The sequence below is a fragment of the Myotis nattereri genome (genome assembly GCF_964212035.1).
Source record: "Myotis nattereri genome assembly, chromosome: 7".
NCBI classification, from domain to species: Eukaryota; Metazoa; Chordata; class Mammalia; order Chiroptera; family Vespertilionidae; genus Myotis; species Myotis nattereri.
Genome location: NC_138082.1, coordinates 10,563,261 through 10,583,858, shown reverse-complemented (window position 1 = coordinate 10,583,858; position 20,598 = coordinate 10,563,261). Strand labels below are relative to the sequence as shown.

At 36.1% G+C, this 20,598-nt stretch overlaps 1 protein-coding gene across 2 annotated transcripts in view; it reads right to left on the bottom strand.

Moving 5' to 3' along the window:
- The window catches only part of BMPR2 (bone morphogenetic protein receptor type 2), a 114,447-nt gene that overhangs the window by 23,719 nt on the left and 70,130 nt on the right, over window positions 1–20,598 (bottom strand). For both annotated transcript variants that reach the window (XM_081096158.1, XM_081096159.1), the window contains exons 4-9: window positions 10,318–10,428; window positions 9,465–9,556; window positions 7,029–7,259; window positions 6,197–6,311; window positions 4,621–4,781; window positions 2,633–2,780 (exon numbers count right to left, since the gene is read on the bottom strand). In XM_081096158.1, coding sequence (XP_080952284.1) covers window positions 2,633–2,780; window positions 4,621–4,781; window positions 6,197–6,311; window positions 7,029–7,259; window positions 9,465–9,556; window positions 10,318–10,428 — 858 coding nt within the window. The remainder of the gene's footprint in view (window positions 1–2,632; window positions 2,781–4,620; window positions 4,782–6,196; window positions 6,312–7,028; window positions 7,260–9,464; window positions 9,557–10,317; window positions 10,429–20,598) is intronic.

Below are 20,598 nucleotides of genomic sequence, written 5' to 3'. Positions count from 1 at the left end.
ATTGCTATCAATCTTGGTTCTTAACACTTTCTAACACTGACTTTTCAGATACTATAATTTCTCAGTTTTCTCACTTTTTCTGACCATATGTCTTCATAACTAACCTATTTGGGGAGGGCCTAATATTCAGTCTTTTAAAAAATATATATATTTTTGTTTCAGAGAGGAAGGAAGAAAGAGAGAGAGAGAGAGAGAGAGAGAGAGAGAGAGAGATCAATGATAAGAGAGACTCACTGGCCTCTTGCATGCCCCACACTGGGGATCAAGCCCACAACCCGGGCATATGCCCTGAATGGGTTCATATGTCCACGCTTAACTACTGAGCCATGCCAGCCAGGCAATATTCAGTCTTTATTCAACAATTTTTCCTCTCTTCATATGTTCTCTTAAAGGAGTACATCCACTCTTAAGTTCCCAATGACCAGGTCCGTGTAGACCAGCGGTTCTCAACCTGTGGGTCGCGACCCCTTTGGTGGTCGAACCACCCTTTCACAGGGGTCGCCTAAGACCATCCTGCATATCAGATATTTACATGACGATTCATAACAGTAGCAACATTACAGTTATGAAGTAGCAATAAAAATAATTTTATGGTTGGGTTACAACATGAGGAACTGTATTTAAAGGGCCAGAAGGTTAAGAACCACTGGTGTAGACAATTCTTAAATAATCATTTTAACCTTAGTTCTATCAATAGCCTCTTCTTTTAAATGCTTTTAAAATTTTTCTTAAGTTGTCTTCAATACTTTATCCAAAAGCCTCCATAATTTACTCATCTTTCCAGTGTAAGCCAGGATTTTTCCTAAGTTCCTGACTGCCATCCTCACTATTTCTCATATCTCTGAATATTTCTCAATTCCTTAAACTTTCTTCTGTTAATTAAAACCACAGATTCCTCTTCTACCTTTTCTCTCACATGTGCATCTTCTTCCTCATTTCTATATTCAAGATTATAAGGTATCTTAATGCAACTCTCTTTTTTTTCCTTTATTTTTTTTATTGTGGTTAAATATATATAACATAAAATTGACCATTTAAACCATTTTCAAGTGTACAGTTCTATGGCACTAAGAATATTCATGATGTGCAACCATCACTACCATCAATCTCCAGAATTTTTTTTATCTTTCCAAATTGAAACTCTGTATTACTAAACAGTAATACCCTATCTCTTTTTTCTTTTAAAAACTCCTTCTAGTTCTATTATAATTCTTCCAAAATTTTGCCTTTCCCCTTTATAAACATCTAATATTGTTCTTTATTATTTACCAGATGAAAAGCAATAGTTATTCTTTGAATGCAGTAGTTGCTTAAAAATGTTGCGATGGCAGTGTCATTTAGTCAGACATACTTCTATAAAACAATAATTCTGGGTTAGGATATTTTTAAAAATCTGTGGCCTAAGTTTCAATACTAGAAATAAAAAGTTCCAAAGTTCCAATAATACTATGATTCTACTACAGTTCCTACAATTTGCAGAAAAACACTTCAACTGAGTACACTGTACTTCCAATTAACTAAAAAATATACTTCCAAATAAGAAATGACAGACCCTGGTTAATCTAAATAATTAATTTCATCATATTTTAGAACAGCCGTGGGCAAACTACAGCCCGCGGGCCAGATTCGGCCCGTTTGAAATGAATAAAACTGAAAAAAAAAAAAAAAAGACCGTACCCTTTTATGTAATGATGTTTACTTTGAATTTATATTAGTTCACACAAACACTCCATCCATGCTTTTGTTCCGGCCCTCTGGTCCAGTTTAAGAACCCACTGTGGCACTCGAGTCAAAAAGTTTGCCCACCCCTCTTTTAGAATTATAAACTATTGTTAAATACTTACTGTTTTTAAAGCAAAAAATTTCAACTCTACTATTAATCTGTTTTTATGAAATAGTTCCATTTCATAAATTTGTCCAATGGTGATTCAATTGTCTGTTTTTCCTTTCTCTATATTTTTAATAGTGTTATTCTTATAAAATAGAGACCATTTATATCAAATCATTCTGTACCCTATGCAGTTACGATTCTACATGACAGTGATGTAAAAAATACTAACAAAAGGAAAAAACATAAATTCATCTGGTTAATTCAAGTAAGCCTCAAATAAAGCATAGCATTCACATTAGATGAATGTTCTTTCACTGAAAGGATGAAGGAATGTAGGAAGGCATGAAGAGAGAATAAAAAAACAGACAGAAAGAAAAAAGTGTTCCAGTGGTTTATTCATTGCTTCTAATTCCTTATTGAGTCAATTTAGGACAGAATGTAAGTGTAGCTTATCAAATGCTCTGAGGGTGCATAAGGAAAATTATGACTGCTAAAGCAATCAGAGACCAAACTAAATATGGTTAGATAAGCTATTGTGAGCAATTAATTAAATTGCACTCAATACAAACATGGAGTCCTTTTAGTAAGTTTTTCCTTCTGGCTAATAATGTTTCTGAACACTAGATGGCACTAAACTAAAGGTTTAAATGCAAGTAAAAATCTGTAATACCATCAACAACAAAAAAACATTAAAAAAGAGAGAGTAAAAACACAAAGTTGACTTTTTTTAATATAGGTAGAAAAAGCAGATATAACTGCTTTGCATAAAATTCATATATAAATTTTTGATAGATCTCTTACCTGGGAAGAGGTCTGTACATCTCATAAATATCTCCCAATAGATTAGTCCAAGAGCATACATGTCTACTTGTTTCAAAGCAGATTCACAGTCCCTCAGGTTCACAGCTCCTTCTAGAACTTCTGGTGCCATATATCTGATTGTACCAACCTGAAAAATTAGAGCAACAATTTTCGGAATGAGAATGAAGGACATACATTAGAGTCCCAGGGGTGGGCAAACTTTTTGACTCGAGGGCCACAATGGGTTCTTAAACTGGACCAGAGGGCCGGAACAAAAGCATGGATGGAGTGTTTGTGTGAACTAATATAAATTCAAAGTAAACATCATTACATAAAAGGGTACAGTCTTTTTTTTTTTTTTAGTTTTATTCATTTCAAACGGGCCAAATCCGGCCCACGGGCCGTAGTTTGCCCACGGCTGCATTAGACAGAAATTATACATCCATTTCATATCAACAAGATGTTAGTAAGTTATTGTACCCTAACTATGTTACTGAAACTGTTCATACCTGATTTTTTTAATCTATAAAATGCCCTTGAATAATTACACTGTGGTCAATACATCCTATTGCACAGAATCAATAAAAAATAATGAGCTAGATCTTCCATTGCATATCAACATAAAAAACAACACCTTTAAGACACAGTGAGAAAAATGCAAAACAATATGTATACCACTTAATATTTTTAAAAAGTCACAAAAAATATAAATGTATGTATAGACTTATATATGTAAATGCAGAGAAAAAGGCCACAGAAGGATATGCTCCACATTGTAATAGTGATTTATCAGAAGGTGACTAGGTCCTGTCTCACCTTGATAATTTTACTCCTACTTCAAAAATCAGTTCCTATAAATTTCTTCCTAATGCTTATAAAAAATGAACTTGAATGGCAGTGACTTCCATAATAAACTGATGAACTCTATGCAGTGTCTTTGGTATTTCTTAATTTTGTAATTTCTAAAATGCTATAATTGGTGGAATCCTTATATAATAAAAGGCTAATATGCAAACAGAACGAACGGCGGAACAACTGAACAACCAGTAGCTATGACGTGCACTGACCACCAGAGGATGTGCGCGGAACATGGCAGGCGTCGGTCATGGCAGGATGGTGGAGCGGGTGAGCAGGGGCGCCAGACCAAGGCGGGGCATTGGTCACTGCCATCAGGGCGAGCCTCTGGTTGTTACTAAAAATTCTTTGCTCCTGTGCACCATGGTCCGGCCTGGCACTTGCACCTACTGCTGGTACCAGCCCCACTCGGTGCCAATCGCTGGGTGCCGTCAATGGGTGAGAGCAGCGGCTCCCGGCCAAGATCACCCCTCAGGGCTTCTCTACCTCCCCCTGCTCCTGAAGGGAGATCAGGGCTGGCAGCCACCTCTCCTGCCTGCTGCCGGCAACGGCCCCACTCGCACAGTGCCGGAGCCGCCACTCACACCCACTGCCAGTGCCAGCCCCGCTTGCACCCGCTGCCGGTGCCCAATGCTGGTCCCAATCGCTCGGCGCCATCAGTGGGTGTGAGTGGCGGGTGATGGCCCTGACCACCCCTGAGAGCTTCTCCCCACCTCCCCTGTTCCTGAGGGGCGATCGAGGCAGCAGCTGCCGCTCGAACCCGCTGACAGCACCGGCCCTGCTCTCACTGCTGCTGGCGCTGGCCCCAATCGCTCCGTGCCTTCAGGGTACAAGCAGGGCCAACGCTGTCAGCAAATGGGTGCGGCGGCGGTAAGAGTGGGGCTGCCGGCAAAAAGGGGACCAGGGGCCACAGCGGGAGGGGCCAGGCAGGGGTGTGGAGGATGGGCCGAGACCCGCCCCTGTGCCTACCACAGCCTCACTGCCCACAGTTCCTTTCAAGGTGCACGAATTCGTGCACTGGGCCCCTAGTATAAGGATAATTATCATGAGGAGTTATCAAGGTAGTGGATTCTTAAATGCAATTCATAATGTTTTCAAAGTATGTCTGTATGATTCTTCTTGTATACACGCACCTCACTTATGGCTGCATTATCTTCTTCTCCTGGGCGTACCAGTCTATTTCCAGTCAGCCTCATGGACAACCCAAAGTCACTAATAACACAAGTTCCATCATTTTTCACCAGGACATTTCTGCTGTTTAAATCTCGATGGGAAATTGCAGGTTTATAATGATCTGTTTGGATAATTTCAAATATTCATTAATGCTTAAATAGCACTACTGGACATGAAATGAGTATGCAAGTAACAGGGACTACAACATAACTATAAAAGGTAGTGGTGTTTTTTTTTCTACCTATTTATTTCCTAATAACAAAAAAGAACATAAGAAATCAAAATTTTAACTCAATACCTCATGTTTTGAAATAGTATAGTATAGTTGGACTATTTTTAAAATAATAGGTAAAATCTTAAGTTCACACAGCTACCATACTTTCTTGCAATAGCATATACATATATATTCATTTTTTTTTAAAGGTAAACTCGTGAAAATATTAAGTAATGTTTAAGACTAAGATATGCACTTAAATAAAACTCTTACTTGATGGCAATCCTTCTTTTCAGCCAATGTTTGACTTGAAAGCCTTGACAAGATTGATTAGGAAGATATTTTTAAGTTCTGTGCTAAGCCAGCTTATTAAAGGAGCTATAACAATATTTAAGAGTAAGAATAAGGAAACACAGTCCAAATGGTTAATGTGCTAAAGCACTAAAGTGAGTGAGTGCATCAAGTTGCTACACAGGTAATAACACTGGTCAATTCTGTATTCAGGAAAAGCAAGATGTCAAGATAAATGAATTGCTAAATTATTCAGGAGCAATTATTTATATATGAAGCAGCAGCTAGAAAAGACGACCCATGCTATTATACATTGGAAAAAGATCTAAGAAATTGATACATTAAGAATTCTCTTCACTACAGAGGTCAGAGACACTGAAAAAACAATGTTCTGGGCTGTATTACGACAGGAAAATGCTGTAAGGGATGAAAGCTTGAGAAAGCACAAAGACAGTTTCACAGCAAAGCTAATTTAGAGCTGCCTATGATATGAGGTGTATTTTGTAACAAAGTCAGAAAACAAATGTATTTTTTTATTGATTTCAGAGAGGAAGGGAGAAGGAAAGACAGACAGAAACATCAGTGATGAGAGAGAATCATTAATCAGCTGCCTCCTACATGCTCCACACTGGGGATTGAGCCTACAACCTGGGCATGTGCCCTGACCAGGAATCAAACTATGACCTCCTGGTTCATAGGTCTATGGTCAACCACTGAGCCATGCCAGCCAGGGAGCAATTGTATTACAAGAACATTTTTTAAAGTATACCTATACGGGTATCTTTGCAGGGACAGTGTTCAGAGCTTTAATCAAATTCTTAATGGTATCCATGACCCCTCTAGAGTTCTGAAATTATTTTTCTCATTCTTTCTATTAGATTTAAAATACAGTTCTCATGTCAGATCTTTCAAATGGCTGGCTAATAAATCTGCTATATATAAAATACACTTTTACTTTGAAGATACGAATAAAATTTCCCTTTAATTTGGACTCCACATGAGTATCATTCCTCTTCTATTCACTGTCTTACCTCCTCGTGGTAATTCTGTATGAAGATAAGCCAGTCCTCTAGTCACAGAATGAGCCAGACGGCAAGAGCTTACCCAATCACTTGTATGGAGACTAAGATACTTGCATAGAGATCCCTATTTAGAAGACAAAATAAAATAAAAAAAGAGAAAAAAACTGCAATTAATTTACTTGATTAGAAGATAAGTTATAAGTCTTATAAAGGACTTGCATAGGTTAGGATTCCATGGATATCTAATAAATTATGGCATTTCAGGATCTCGAAGGAGTAAGACATTTCCTTGGGTAGAGAGAAAGAAAAAAAAGAATTTAAACATGATCAATATTGATTTTTCCAATATTTAAAATTATGAAGTTATTTCATTTTAAATACTTCTTTAATTTCAAATTAAGATAGAAAATGAGTCTTTTAGACTCTTTCTTTACACTATATCTCTTATCAGTACAAATACAAATTATATTGTTATGTTTTATAAATAGGGAATAGGAAATTTTTGTAAATATGTATGTGCCAGTGCTACTCAAAGTGCTCGTCCACAAGGTATTAATTATCAACCAGCCTGGGATATGGAGCTTGCACCAGAATGAATGTCAATCAAAGCACTGCTTCCTTCATCAAGAAAGTCTTGTGGAAGGGTGAGAGGGTCGGGGAAGGGAAGGGATGGAGAGATAAGGGGGTACTGAACAGTTAACTAGTGACAGTTAATTCACATTCTGTGTGAGATCCCTTTCTCATTGCAGACCCTTAAACTAGTTTGCAAACCAGCGATGTTCTACTGAATATCTGATTAACTACTTGTATAAATCTCAGTTTATTTGAATGAAGAACTTACATTGGGATAGTACTCCATCACAAGCAAATACTCCATGCGTCCATCAGCAGTGACTCTTTCATCTCCAACTATAAAGCGAGCAATGTTGTCATGTTCCATCAAAGGCACTCTGTAAATGTTCTTTTCATTGATAAAATTTTGACGGTTTGCGAAGGAAAACATTTTTACAGCAACTGGACGCTCATCTAAGGAACCTTTATATACTGCTCCATATCGACCCCGGCCAATCAGCTGCAAATTTGTTTTTGAAGCAAGCAAGGTATTAATTCAAATCACAATGGAAAAATCAAATTTACTAAATAAAGTGTACATCCCTAAGTGTGCCACAGTTCTCTATTGCTTAAAGGTTAAATTATGCCACTGACAAGGAACTAATCAAGTCCACATTTTATATGGCTCAGGAAGCAACTACTAGACCCAGCCTTCCCAAAGACAGCAACAAGAAACTCTGAAAAAAAATGTAAAAAGAAACTAAAAGTGCTGGAGAATGAAGAAAAGGAGTTAGATAGGTGAGGGGAGTCAACACTTAGAAGAAAGGAATGGCACGAGTTACCCCCTTTTATAGCTTTTAGCCTGAGGGCAGGCTGCAGTCAGCTCTGTGCATTGGAGCTAAAAACAGAATAGAAAATCTATAATCTTTCTGGCCCCAGGAACCAGAGGACAGAATTTGGGGTAATCACAGCTGCTGGAAAGTGAAGGGAAATTTTCAGAAAGGAGAATCAGAGAAAGGGAAATGGAGTGAATGCATGGGACAAATTCCTGCTAGAGACAAAGTAACTGAACTGAGATTTGAGCTTCAGTCTAAGAGTTTGCAGTGTGTCCAACCAAGATAACTGCCTACTAAAACAAACATTGAAAGTAAACACACTTCAGAAGAATCTAAAGAACATAGGGTCTGTAGCATATTCATATTCACAATACCCATGATATAAAATTAAAAGTTACTAAATGCACAACAAACCAGCAAAATGCAACCTGTCCTCTTCATTTTTTGGCTTCTGGGGATTTCTCTCACTTTTTTTTTTTTTTGGACCCCACGGCCGCCCCCAGGCTGCGCCCAGGCGGGGGCCGGGCAGGTGTCCACACGCGCCTCACTTTTTTATTGAAATAGGTTAGGGATTTACTATCATTAATTTAAGGATATTTGTTATATTTCACTCACTGTTTCTAAGTTAAAATTTAACAAACAGACTGTTCTTTAGAAAGGTTTATCAATACCTGGTTAAATCAGCAATGTTCGGGAGTGTCTTTTTGCTAAATCCAGGATAAAATCCTATGGTTTTTAATAAGTTTTTTTTTTCCAATGTAGTAAATTGTACATTTAATTATAATACATTTACTAGCCACATTTATTTTGTGAATTGACAGTTCATTTCTTTGTCCATTTTTTTAATGAATTATTTCTTCATATGACTTATACTAGCTCTGTAGTAATTCTTTGTTTCTGTGTTGAAATACTTTTTTTGTACCTGGCTTTTAACTTTGTTTTTATATTTTTCTCCCAAATGTAAGGTTCTTAAAAAGTTTTACATTATCAAATCTACCATGTCTACTATTTAACAGTCTCTGTAGTTTGAGGATCAGATTTATATATCTATTATATTACAGTCTCTGGTTTGGGGATCATAGTTTATTTATTTATCCTAATAAAGAATAAAACATTCATAATGATAAAACTTTTAACATAGTCCAGCCAGCATGGCTCAGTGGTTGAGCACCGACCTATGAACCAGGTCACAGTTCAATTCTTGGTCAAGGCATATGCCCGGGTTTCAGGTTTGATCCCCAGTGTGGGGTAGTGCAGGAGGCAGCCGATCAATGATTCTCTTTCATCATTAATGTTTCTATCTCTCTATCCCTCTCCCTTCCTCTCTGAAATTAAAAGAAAAAAAATTAACTTTTAACATAACTTCTGAGAAATTGCCAAATAAAAATTAAGTTCTATAGATTATATAATAGTCCCATGAACCTATACAAATATATAATATATTCACAGACAAGGAATATTTACTTGAATCTAATATGGATTCCTTGCCTGGCACATACTTCTCAGAATTTCACATCCTTATTCCCAAACTCTGTTGAAGTCTGTACTCAAAGGTCAATTCCTTTCTAAGTATACTTTCTTTAATAACCCCTTTTCCATAACTTTCTAACCTTCTTGTCCATTTTATTTTTCTCCATAGCACTTACTATTACTTGAAATAATATACATTGGTTTACCTGTTTATAGACTCTCTCCCACTACAATGTAAGTCTCAAGAGGGTTATCTATATTGTTTAGCTACATTCTCAGTGCCTAGAATAGTCTTGGCACTAAACTGATATTCAATAAATGCTTATTGAATAAATAAACAAATGATTCAGTGAGTGAATAAAGTCACTGTTTCAGATATGGGAGCAAAAGAATGGTCCATAATCTAAGAGCAATCTTACCTCCAACAGTTTCAGATTATCTAGGTCAAGAGAAGGCTCTGATGCTGCTGCCTCCATCATGTTCATACTGTGCAGACCTTGTTTACGGTCTCCTATAGGAATAGGCAGAAGTAGTTACTGTGTGCTTCTCTTAAAGTGAAGATTTTACTATACTTTTTACTATATTACCATTAAAAAGAAGAGCTACAGAAGCGTAGGCAGCAAGGCTTATACCTAATGTCAATGGGTGTAAAACTATTTAGTAAACTAAGAATTATCTATAAATTAAGATAAGTGATGAATAACATGAAATCTGAATTCTGGAAGATGATTCCAGTAACAGACCTAGTTTAAAACCTTCAAAAATACTGCCAAGACATTAAAGGTAGTTTTATTAGTTATTCAAATAAATGAATGAGTGCTGATTTCCTAAAAGTTCATAGAACCTAAAGTTTATTAGAAACAACTGAACATTTGATAATACTGAGAAATTACTGTTACTTTTTAAAATTTGGAAACGGTATTGTGGTTATATATATTTTAAGTCCTTCTATTTCAGCAATAATACTGAAGTATTTATACATAGATGGCATGTGATTTTTTAAAAATAATCCAGTGGCATAGAAAGGTGTAGTGAGTGGGGCTATAGATGGATGATGTATAGATGTGATAATTGTTGCAATTGGGTGATAAGTATTTTGTATATGTTTGAAACTTTTCATAAACACTAAAGGGAAAAGGATTGTTAAGAGAGAAAAATGGGAGCTACTGTACCACAGAATGTTTTTTAGTATAAAGATTTTAAAAAGGAGAAAATAAGTATCAACTAAATGGCATGTTTAATAAACAACAGAATAAGAAGTTATATTTTTACCTGTCAGCATCCTGTATCCGAAGCATAAGGCAACTATCAAAACAGCTAATACAGAGACTGATGCTAAAGCAATGATTATTGTTTCATCTCGGTTAAATGAATGAGGTGGACCTAAAAGAAAAAAAAATTTTAAATATAGTTATCATTAAAGAAGATGTACATATTTACAATAGAATATTACTTGGTCATTAAAAAAAAAAGGATGAAATCTTGCCATTTGTGATAGGTGGGTGGACCTAGAGGGTATTACGCTAAGGGAAATAAGTCAGACAAAGACAAATACCATGTTACTTCATTTATAAGTGGAATCTAAAAAACGAAATAAACAAAACAGAAATAAACTCAAATACTGAGAAAAAAATGATGGTTGCCAGATGGAAGAGGGGTTTGAGAGGGATGATTAAAATAGTGATGGAGCCCTAGCCAATTTGGCTCAGTGGAGAGAGCATTGGGCCCATGGACTGAAGGGACCCGGGTTTGATTCCGGTCAAGGGCATGTACCTTGGTTGCAGGCTGGATCCCGGGCCTTGGTCAAGGCATGCGGAAAGCAACCAATCGATATGTCTCACATCAATGTTTCTCTCTCTCTGTCTCTCCCCATCCCTTCCACTCTCTCTAAAAATCATTGGGAGCCGAAACCGGTTTGGCTCAGTGGATAGAGCATCGGTCTGTGGACTGAGAGGTCCCAGGTTCGATTCCGGTCAAGGGCATGTACACCTTGGTTGCGGGCATATCCCCAGTAGGAGGTGTGCAGGAGGCAGCTGATCGGTGTTTCTCTCTCATCGATGTTTCTAACTCTCTATCTCTCTTCCTCTCTAAAAAATTAATAAAGTATATTTTTTTAAAAAAAAATCATTGGGAAAACATCCTCAGGTGAGGATTAACAAAACAAAAATATGGTAAAGGAAATAAGTAAAAATTGGCAGTTACAAAATAGTCACAGTGATTTAAAATATAGCATAAGAAATATAGTTAATAATATTATAATAGCTAAGTATGGTGTCATGTAGGTAGCTGACTTATTGGGGGATCACTTCATAAGTTATATAAATGTCTAACTACTATGCTGTACACCTAAAACTAATATAATAGTGAATGTCAAATGTAATTTAAAAATTTTTAATGTAAAAATATAGTTATTTTTTTTTAGTATTTTGTTAAATAGTGACAGAAAGACTGTATCACTATATAGTTGAATCTGCAATGTTTTTGCATCAAAGGAAATAAAAAATTAATAAATTTTAATAACTGAAAAGTATATATTTCATCAGATTATTTTATAAGATTATATATATTTAGGACACTGAAATACCTGTTAGTTACATTCCTAAATACTAGAGGCCCAATGCACGAAATTCATGCAAGAGTAGGCCTTCCTTCCCCCGGCTGCCAGCACCAGCCTCCCTCTGGCACCCAGGACCCAGGCTTCCCTCGCAGCCCCGACTTTGTCCAAAAGGTCTTCTGGAAGGACGTCTGGTCTAATTAGCATATTATGCTTTTATTACTATGGATTAACTACATCATGGAACAGCACAGACAGAAGAGTATATTTAACAGAATAGTCTTGGAATCACATTTGGTGTCTTTTTCTAATAAGATTTTAGAGAGAGGAAGGGAGAGGTACAGAGAGACAGAAACATCAATGTGAGAGAGAAACATTTATTGGTTGCCTCCTGAGCACCCCCTACTGGGGACTGAACCCACAACCTGGGCAGAGGTCCTGTTCAGGAATCAAACCAGTGACCTTCGGCTCATGGGGAGATGCTCAACCAACTGAGCCACTCCGGCTGGACTCACATTTGGGTTTAAATCTTGACTCTACACCACTCTCTCAGTGGCCTTTAGCAAGTTATTTGACTTTTCTGATATTCAATTCTCACATTTGTAAAAATAATAATCTCTACCTCACAAATCTTCTATGTGGCTTAGATGGAAATCTGAGTACTCAGTATAGTGTTGAGAATGTATTATCTATGCAATAATAGTAGTTATGTTTACTAATATTAATATTATGATTAAGAGAGTGTGGCTTTGCTGGTAGTTAAACCTGAACTGGACTTAAAACTCAGTTCTTCGCCCTCATCGGTTTGGCTTAGTGGATAGTGTTGGCCTGCGGACTGAGGGGTCCTGGGTTCAATTCTGATCAAGGGCACATGCCCAGGTTGCAGGCTTAATCCCCAGTGGGAGGTTGGGGGGTGTGCAGGAGGCAGCCTATCAATGATTCTCTCTCATCATTGATGTTTCTATCTTTCTCTCCCTTACCCTCCCTCTCTGAAATCAATTATCTTAAACACAAAGAAAACTCAGTTCTTCCACTTATTGTATGACCTTCAGAAAATTTCTTCACCTCTCTGAGCCTAAGTTTATTCACTTGCAGGAAGGGAACATACATATCTAAATCACAGGGCTATTATGAGCAGGTACACCATTTTATGTGTTAGTTCCTTCCATGAATCAGATCATGCCCAGAGAAACACCCTTTAGGATGGATGTCCACAAACTGGAGTATGTCCAGAAGACATGAAGGTATGAGAACACTGAAATGTGATGGGTAGAGAAAAATGGAAGTGTCTGGTATACAAAAAGAGAAAATTTAAGAGTATACGATAGCCGTCTTCATGTGGAAAAATACATTTGTAGCTAAAAAGAATAACATGATCCAATTAGTGAGTGTTCCAAGAACAGCAGACAGAAAATACTGTTTTTGATCGATGGTTGGTTGAATCTGCAGATGTAAAATCTAGGAATATGGAAGGTCAACTGTGTAACCACAGACCTATCTCAAAGTGGACCTATCCTGTTTCTAACAAGATACTGAGTTGCTTTACCCAGACAGCAGACCAAAACCACAAAGCATACAGCAGAAGCATAGGAGAAAATTTTGACCTCCAGCTGCACCTGGAACCCACCCTCCACCCCCATCCTTCCCCCCACTCCCATAAATGTTTCTAGAGAATGACAACAACTGGATTTTTAAAAACAATTAAATTTCTTAATGACAGCAACTAAGTAGCATTTTTATCATAACATCGATTCTGTCCATTCACTATACTTTTCCTGAGTTTTCCTACATGCAACTAGATGTCTTTAATGTTTTTCTTCTATGCTGTTCCTATAACTTCACTATTAAAACATATTAAACTACTTTTTTTTTCTTCCCCACCACTGCCTGCCCCCCTATTAAACTATTTTTTTAAAGTTGATTATGCTAGGTGACTTTAAGGTCCTTCTAATCCCAAAATCCTGTATAACTCTTTTAATGTTTCTTGAACCTCAGTATTCTCTTTACTTTTATTCCCAAATTTACAAAGAAAATGCAACATAACTTTTACATAAAATATTCATTAACCCAAAATCTGAAGTAGGAAATATTAATTCATATACAGGGAGGATGAAAAAGTGTTAAGTAGATCTTTAAACATATTTTTTTTAAAAAAACACACATGCTAGTGGTTAAATATTTCAAATGGAAAACTTTCCAGGATATGTCACATGGTCTAAAAATATGAGACCCCTGAAAAACTGCCAGAAAAAAATATTTCAGTGTATATTCATATATGTGTGCAATAAAAGAGGCCTTTAACCAGAAAACTCTTTATTTTTTGTTCCTTTTTAAAATTCTTTCTTTTTTTGCATATATGCTATATATACACTATGTCTGAAATTGTTTTGTTCCCCTAGCTCTAATAAACCCTCTCCTTCCTCCCTATTAGCTCTCTCAGTTAAATACTCAGCCAAATGTAAACACTGCTATGTATGCCTGCGTGCAATGGCTCCGATTATACAAGCAAGCGCTTCCTGAACGCAGAACAGACAGGGAACTGCTGTCTGCCTCATTGGAGCCTAGGATGTTTCTGTTTACAAACCCTGGAGCCAGGCAGGGGCCACTACTGGAGGCAGTGCTGTTTGCTTCCTTGCTACACTCAGCCTTTGTCTGGGTCTGTGTCAAAGAAAGAACAACATCGTTGCATGTGCAGCAAGCAACAAAAGAATTCTTAAATAACTGATGGTTATTTGGCTCCTAAATCTTTTACAACTCTGCATGAAAAAGCAAATTAGGAATTTGTTCTTGTTTTTAATTTTTTAAGCAATGTACTTTTCATAAAAGCAGAGGGAAAACATTAAAATCAAAACAATTAATGTGATTACAATTAAATGAATTCCTTAGCAAAATAATTTAGATTGCCAAATATTGTTTCTGTGATAATGATATATTATACAGTTCAATGTTTTGAACAAATATTTCTATAAGAAATAAACAATTTTATTTTAATTATTATGTTTAGAATGGCAAATATACAGCAATCATGATCACAGTAATGTTTATGTTTAATGTCCTAAAAACAAATTAATAGGAGGCATATTTCTTTTTTTCAAGTTGGTATTTAATACTACTTAAGACTTAAAGTTAACTTGCCTCAATCATTATGAATAGACTTTGTTTGTAAAAAACAAATAACAACAATAAACAAAAACAGTCCATAATCTGCTAAGCCCAGACATTTTATGGCTGAATTATAAAATGTAAAACTAAGGGAGAGAGAAACAGTTGAATTAAACAACAACAAAAAGTTTAAAAAGACAACAGGAAAGACATTCAATGCCTAGCTTTCTTATTAACTTCTAGCTTAGTAAGGTTTATAATTTTAATTTCTTTAAAATAGGTGTTTTGTGATTAAAAGAGATTGAATTTCAGCATTGTATTTCTTTTATTCAAGAACAGATTAAAACCAACAAAGTTAATTATATTTCATCAGAATAAAGTCATTAAGTAAGTGTAAAAAGAGCATTTAAGCAAATAGATTAAGAATTTTTATAAAACCCTAACCAGTTTGGCTCAGTAGATAGAGCGTTGGCCTGCAGACTCAAGGGTCCCAGGTTTGATTCCGGTCAAGGGCATGTACCTCAGTTGCGGGCACATACCCAGTGGGGAGTGTGCAGGAGGCAGTTGATCAATGTTTCTCTCTCATCGATGTTTTTGACTCTCTCTATCCCTCTCCCTTCCTCTCTGTAAAAAAAATCAATAATATATATATATAAAAGAATTTTTAGTAAAAACAAAAAATAGAAGATAAAGATTAATCTGCAGCCTATGCTACATTTTTTAAAAATCCATTATAATTAGGAAAAATAGAAATCTAATCACTGCGCTATTCGTTATTAAAATCAAATAAAAATCCTCAGAATACAAAATCAAACCAAAGAATTTAATCATTCAGAGATCCCTAGTCAAATTTCCTAACTGGTCTATATAAAAATGATACTTAAAAAGTATCATACAAAAAGCCATTATTCTCAGAAAATGACCATGAAATAATTTGACTATAAAAAATGGAAGTTATATTTTCTAGTTATTTGCTGACTAGACCAAAAAATATGTTTGGCACTGTACACATAACTACCTCCCCCATTTGATGTTCTTTAAATTATAACAACTTGTACTCACTTTGATAAGGAAAGCATGACTACATGTAGAAAAAAATTAGTTTTCTAGTTTTTCCCATATTGTTCCTTCTTTCAAAGCATTTTTAAATTATAAAACATAAGCCATACACATAAAAGTGTTTATAATACAAATGTACAGTTTAATAAATTATTATGAAGTAAATAAACACTCACATAGCTACCAGCTGGGCCAAGAAATAGAACATCCATAATCCCCAAAACCACCTTCCCAACTACCTGCTCCTTCTTGGTCATAACAGCTTTCCTCCTCCCCAGAGATAGCCACTATCCGGACTTGTGCTAACCATTTTTTCTCACTTTTCTTAATAATATTACATTCTCTGTGTGCTTAAGTTTGCCTATTTCTGAATTCTATGTAAATGGAATTTCTGTGCCTTGCTTTTTGTTTAATAATGCTTTGAAGAGTTAATCATGCTGCTGTGTGCATATAAAATTCAATCAGGGTTTCTTTTCTATGTAACAAATGCAGTTATTTTTCCTTGTAATGAATCTGGAATTTATAATGCTAATTAAATAATCACTACAGCTAATCCCTATTAAGCATCATAGAAACATTCCATAAATGAATATATTTAGTTTGTTCTATTCAGTACTTTTAAAGTATCCAATTTTGTTGGTAAGAGAAAAATATTAAACAAAGCAGACACATGAAAAGACTGCACATCCTCTTGCTGTTTCTAATTTTGGGGCAGCAGAGGCAGTAGCTAGGAGCCAAGAAAGCCAGAGTTAATATAAGATGCACTCTTGGATAGGGACTGAGCAGAAATAAAAGCTTTTTTAAAGTTTGCTTTATGCCACTCTACTTTTACAAAATGTTTACATTAATACCTGTTTTCATTAGCCAAAAGAAATCTGAAGAGGATTTTCACTTTTATGAAAAAGCCAGTAAGTGAATATAGAGCCCAGCGTCTGTTGTGCAGTGAGCCGTTACAGAGGCAGCGCAGACCTGAGCGGGGAGTGGCACTCTAACCTCCTTCCTCGGGAACTACACTCAGCAGCTCAGCATCAACTGCCATAGCTCTGAACCATGTCTGTGAACATCTGTGCTTTACCTTGATTTATTTTGTGCATCTGTTAGCAACAAGATGTGTCCTAAGGTAATTGCTTCTTTGCTTTACACCAGTTCGGCCTACAAAATATTTCATAGGAACACTATACTTTCAGATAGCAGAGGAAATCTTTATCTGAAACCATTGGAATCCTTGAAATTCATCTCTTCCATAGTTCCCAGGTTGTTCTGTTATCCCCTACCCTCATCTGACAATTCTTTAAAGGGGACCTTCTAAACATACACATCTGGTGTTCCATGAAAGGACAGTAAAAGGGATAGTGTTTTCATCAGATCACCATTGATGATTCTAACCCAGACTGTCCATAAATAAATCCTCAGTTCCTACAAATCCCACTCCGTATGTAGCAAGAGTAGAGAGTTAAAGTGAGAGAAAATCTAGGGCAGTGGTGAGACAAACGGAGTTTAGAATTATTGTTGCTGGGACTGTATCATTCTCCAACATAGGCACTGCTTTTTCCCATCCCATTAGTTCTTCAACCTGAGCTCTCTCTTTTTAACTTAACTATTTTATGTTCCCTTCTTTGTCCCTGTATATATTCCTGTCTGAAAACCTGTCCTACAGGCACCCACGTGTCCTGCTTAAAAGCAATGAAGCAATTCCAGGAAGTTTTCTTTTCAGTCCAACTTTTTCATGGTTTTCAAACAAAAAACCTCAGTTACAATCTTTGTGAGGTAAAGGTGAGATAAAAGCAATTCAAGTTAAAAAAATATTTTACATCAAATTGCAACACAAACCACATTAATCTTTTTAAATGAGTGATTCTTCAATAGCTCTAATACTTTGATAGATCCAACACTTTCAAAAATCATCAACTAAAAACACTGACCTAACAAAAAAGAAAAATTACTGCCCTAATCGATGTGACTCAGTGGATAGAGTGTCAGCCCACACACCGATGGGTCGAGGGTTCGATTCCCAGTCAAGGACACGTACCTAGGTTGCAGGTTCTATCCCCGGCAAGTCTGGGAAGCAACCAATCAATGTCTCTCTCTCACACTGATGTTTTTTTCTCTCTCTCACTCTTCCTTTCTCCTTTCCACTCTCTTTTTTGAGAAAATAGGAGCAAAGCAGGTAGGTATGGGGCGGAATTGATATTCAATAGCACAGAGCTAACAAAACTTCAGAATGAAAGCTGTCTGACCAACACTACATAACACGTGTAAATAGAATCTTGCTACTACTGCATTAAAGAATATCTTCAAAGGATACATACTCTTCTTTATTTCTCTTGTACATTCTCCTCTAATACTTTTAACAAGTATAAAAAGAAACATTTTATTTTGCCTCTTGCTAAAATGCTTCATAAAGTACTAAGCAAAGTCTTTTTTTTAGCTATACTTAGCCATTTCCTATCTATTCAATCAGTTTAAAGCAATCACAGAAGCAGTAAAAACTGAACAATTATTCTATATTCACAATAGCTACAAGCCTATCTGAGGCTCTGCCAACATCAGCTTCTCGTAGGCTTTCTTTCCAGCTCAGCGTGAGATGAAGACATCTGCTGCCAGACACTGGGATTGGAATTTCTAATCTTAACGGCACAGCGTAAATGAGAATGTGATTTCTTAAACCCAGTTCTAGATGCAATTCAATCTTTCCTCATCAACTTAATGAATAATTTTCTTTTAAAATACAAGTATATTCTTATACTACGGTCATCCAAAAACCTTTAACACTAAATGCAATGAACTGGGTTTATTTAGTTTGTCTTTTATAAAAGACAAATTTTCTGCCAGCTTTTCTAACTTGGTTATTTTGTTTACTTTATAGTTAGGGAGGTTAATTATACCAACTCCAGAAATCTTATCAAGAATTGTTACAAAATAAGTGTCCAAATCTTGCAATATTATACACTTCTTTCTACTCTGGAAAGTTACAAACACATTAGGATGAATTAAGCAAGTGAAAGAATACTGCAGATATAAATTCATTTATTTAAACTAAAGGCTGACTTTCTTTTTAAACAGAGTAGGTACTGCAAAGTCTCTCATGGTTGGAAGAGACTTCGAATAATAATACAGCTCACTTTCCTTTTTTATTTTTTATTTTTAAAAAAATACATTTTATTGATTTTTCACAGAGAGGAAGGGAGAGAGATAGAAACATCAATGAGAGAGAAACATCGATCAACTGCCTCCTGCACACCCCCCACTGGGGTTGTGCCCGCAACCAAGGTACATGCCCCTGACTGGAATCGAACCTGGGACCCTTCAGTCCGCAGGCCGACGCTCCATCCACTGAGCCAAACTGGTCAGGGCCCACTTTCCTTTAAAAAAAAAAAAAAAAAAAGTTTTTATTGATTTCAGAGAAAGGAAGGAAGAGGAAAAGAGAGATAGAAACATCAATAATGAGAGAGAATCATCAATGGGCTGCCTCTTGCACACCCCTTATTTGGGATCAAGCTTGCAACCCAGACATGTGCCCTGACTGGGAATTGAACCGTGACCTCCTGGTTCACAGGTCCACACTCTACCACTGATCCACACTGGCAGGGAACAGTTCACTTTCCTAAAGTGTCAGATTTCTGGTTTTAGGTAGTATGTGGACATGTATCAGTAAAAGTTTTCTCTCTTTTGTCCACTTACTGAGGTAGAAAATCTCAACCTGGTAACAGTGGATCTCTATAACTTTCAAACATTTGCTATTCTCCCTTTTAACAGAGAAAGGGAGCTTTACGTATCATACAATTTGGCAAGCAACAATATCTGGCTAGTTAATATGAGGGTTTTGTTTTCATCTTACTAATTTTTAAATAAATACTTTATAAAGTTACCCTCTATTTATGATATTGGCTTTACATTACAGTATGATGATGTTTCCCTTTAAAATATATGCTTTTTAATGAGATGATCAAACAAAAATATTAAATAATGTGTAATGTAAATATAGAAAACCTTTGTAATGTGAAGAAATCATAAAGTGGTCCTTGAATTTTAGGAAATGTAATCAAGTATTTTCAAAATATCCTTTTTCTCCCCCTCCCAAATGAATTAACAAACAAATATAAACAGGTCCCCTGTTTAAGTGGTTATATAACAACTGCGTATACAGAGTAATGGCTAAACAAATAGAAAGTAATGGCTAATAACATACTCTGGAGGCAAAACATCTAGATTTTAATTTTGGCTCTACCACTTACTAGCTGTATGACTTGGTAAATTATGTATTTGTGCCTAAGTGTTCGCAACATAAAATAAGAACATAAGAGTAACCATCTCATATGCTTCTGTAAGGGTTAAGTAGAAAGGTTTAAGGCATATAGAAGAAGACCGTAAGCACACACTGATATAAGCACACACTGAGTGCTCAAAATGTTACTTAGTATTGATTTCGCTATATATTAAATGCCTGAATTCCCTTTATGCTTACTTTAAAAAGCCTGCTCATTCTGTCTAATAATTATAATCCTGATAAAGTGAGTTACAATTTCACTACTAGATTTATCCGATCTGGAATAATATTTCCTAAGAATCTTACATTTACTTGTATTTTATGAAGCAAGACCCATTAAATAAATACCTAACACCAGTATCTTCAGGCCAAGGGGAAAGAGAACTAAGAACAGCATTTGTTGATGGGGAAAGGAAGAACAGTGCCTGAAAAGGTTCCCAAGTCATACTGGATACAAAGAGGAATGGTTTTCTAAGAAAAAATAAAGGCCTCAGAAAATAAGATCTCAAAAGAAGAAAAGTACCTAATCTCCTTTAATTCCAAAATTATATGTAGATTCAGGTCTACTTCT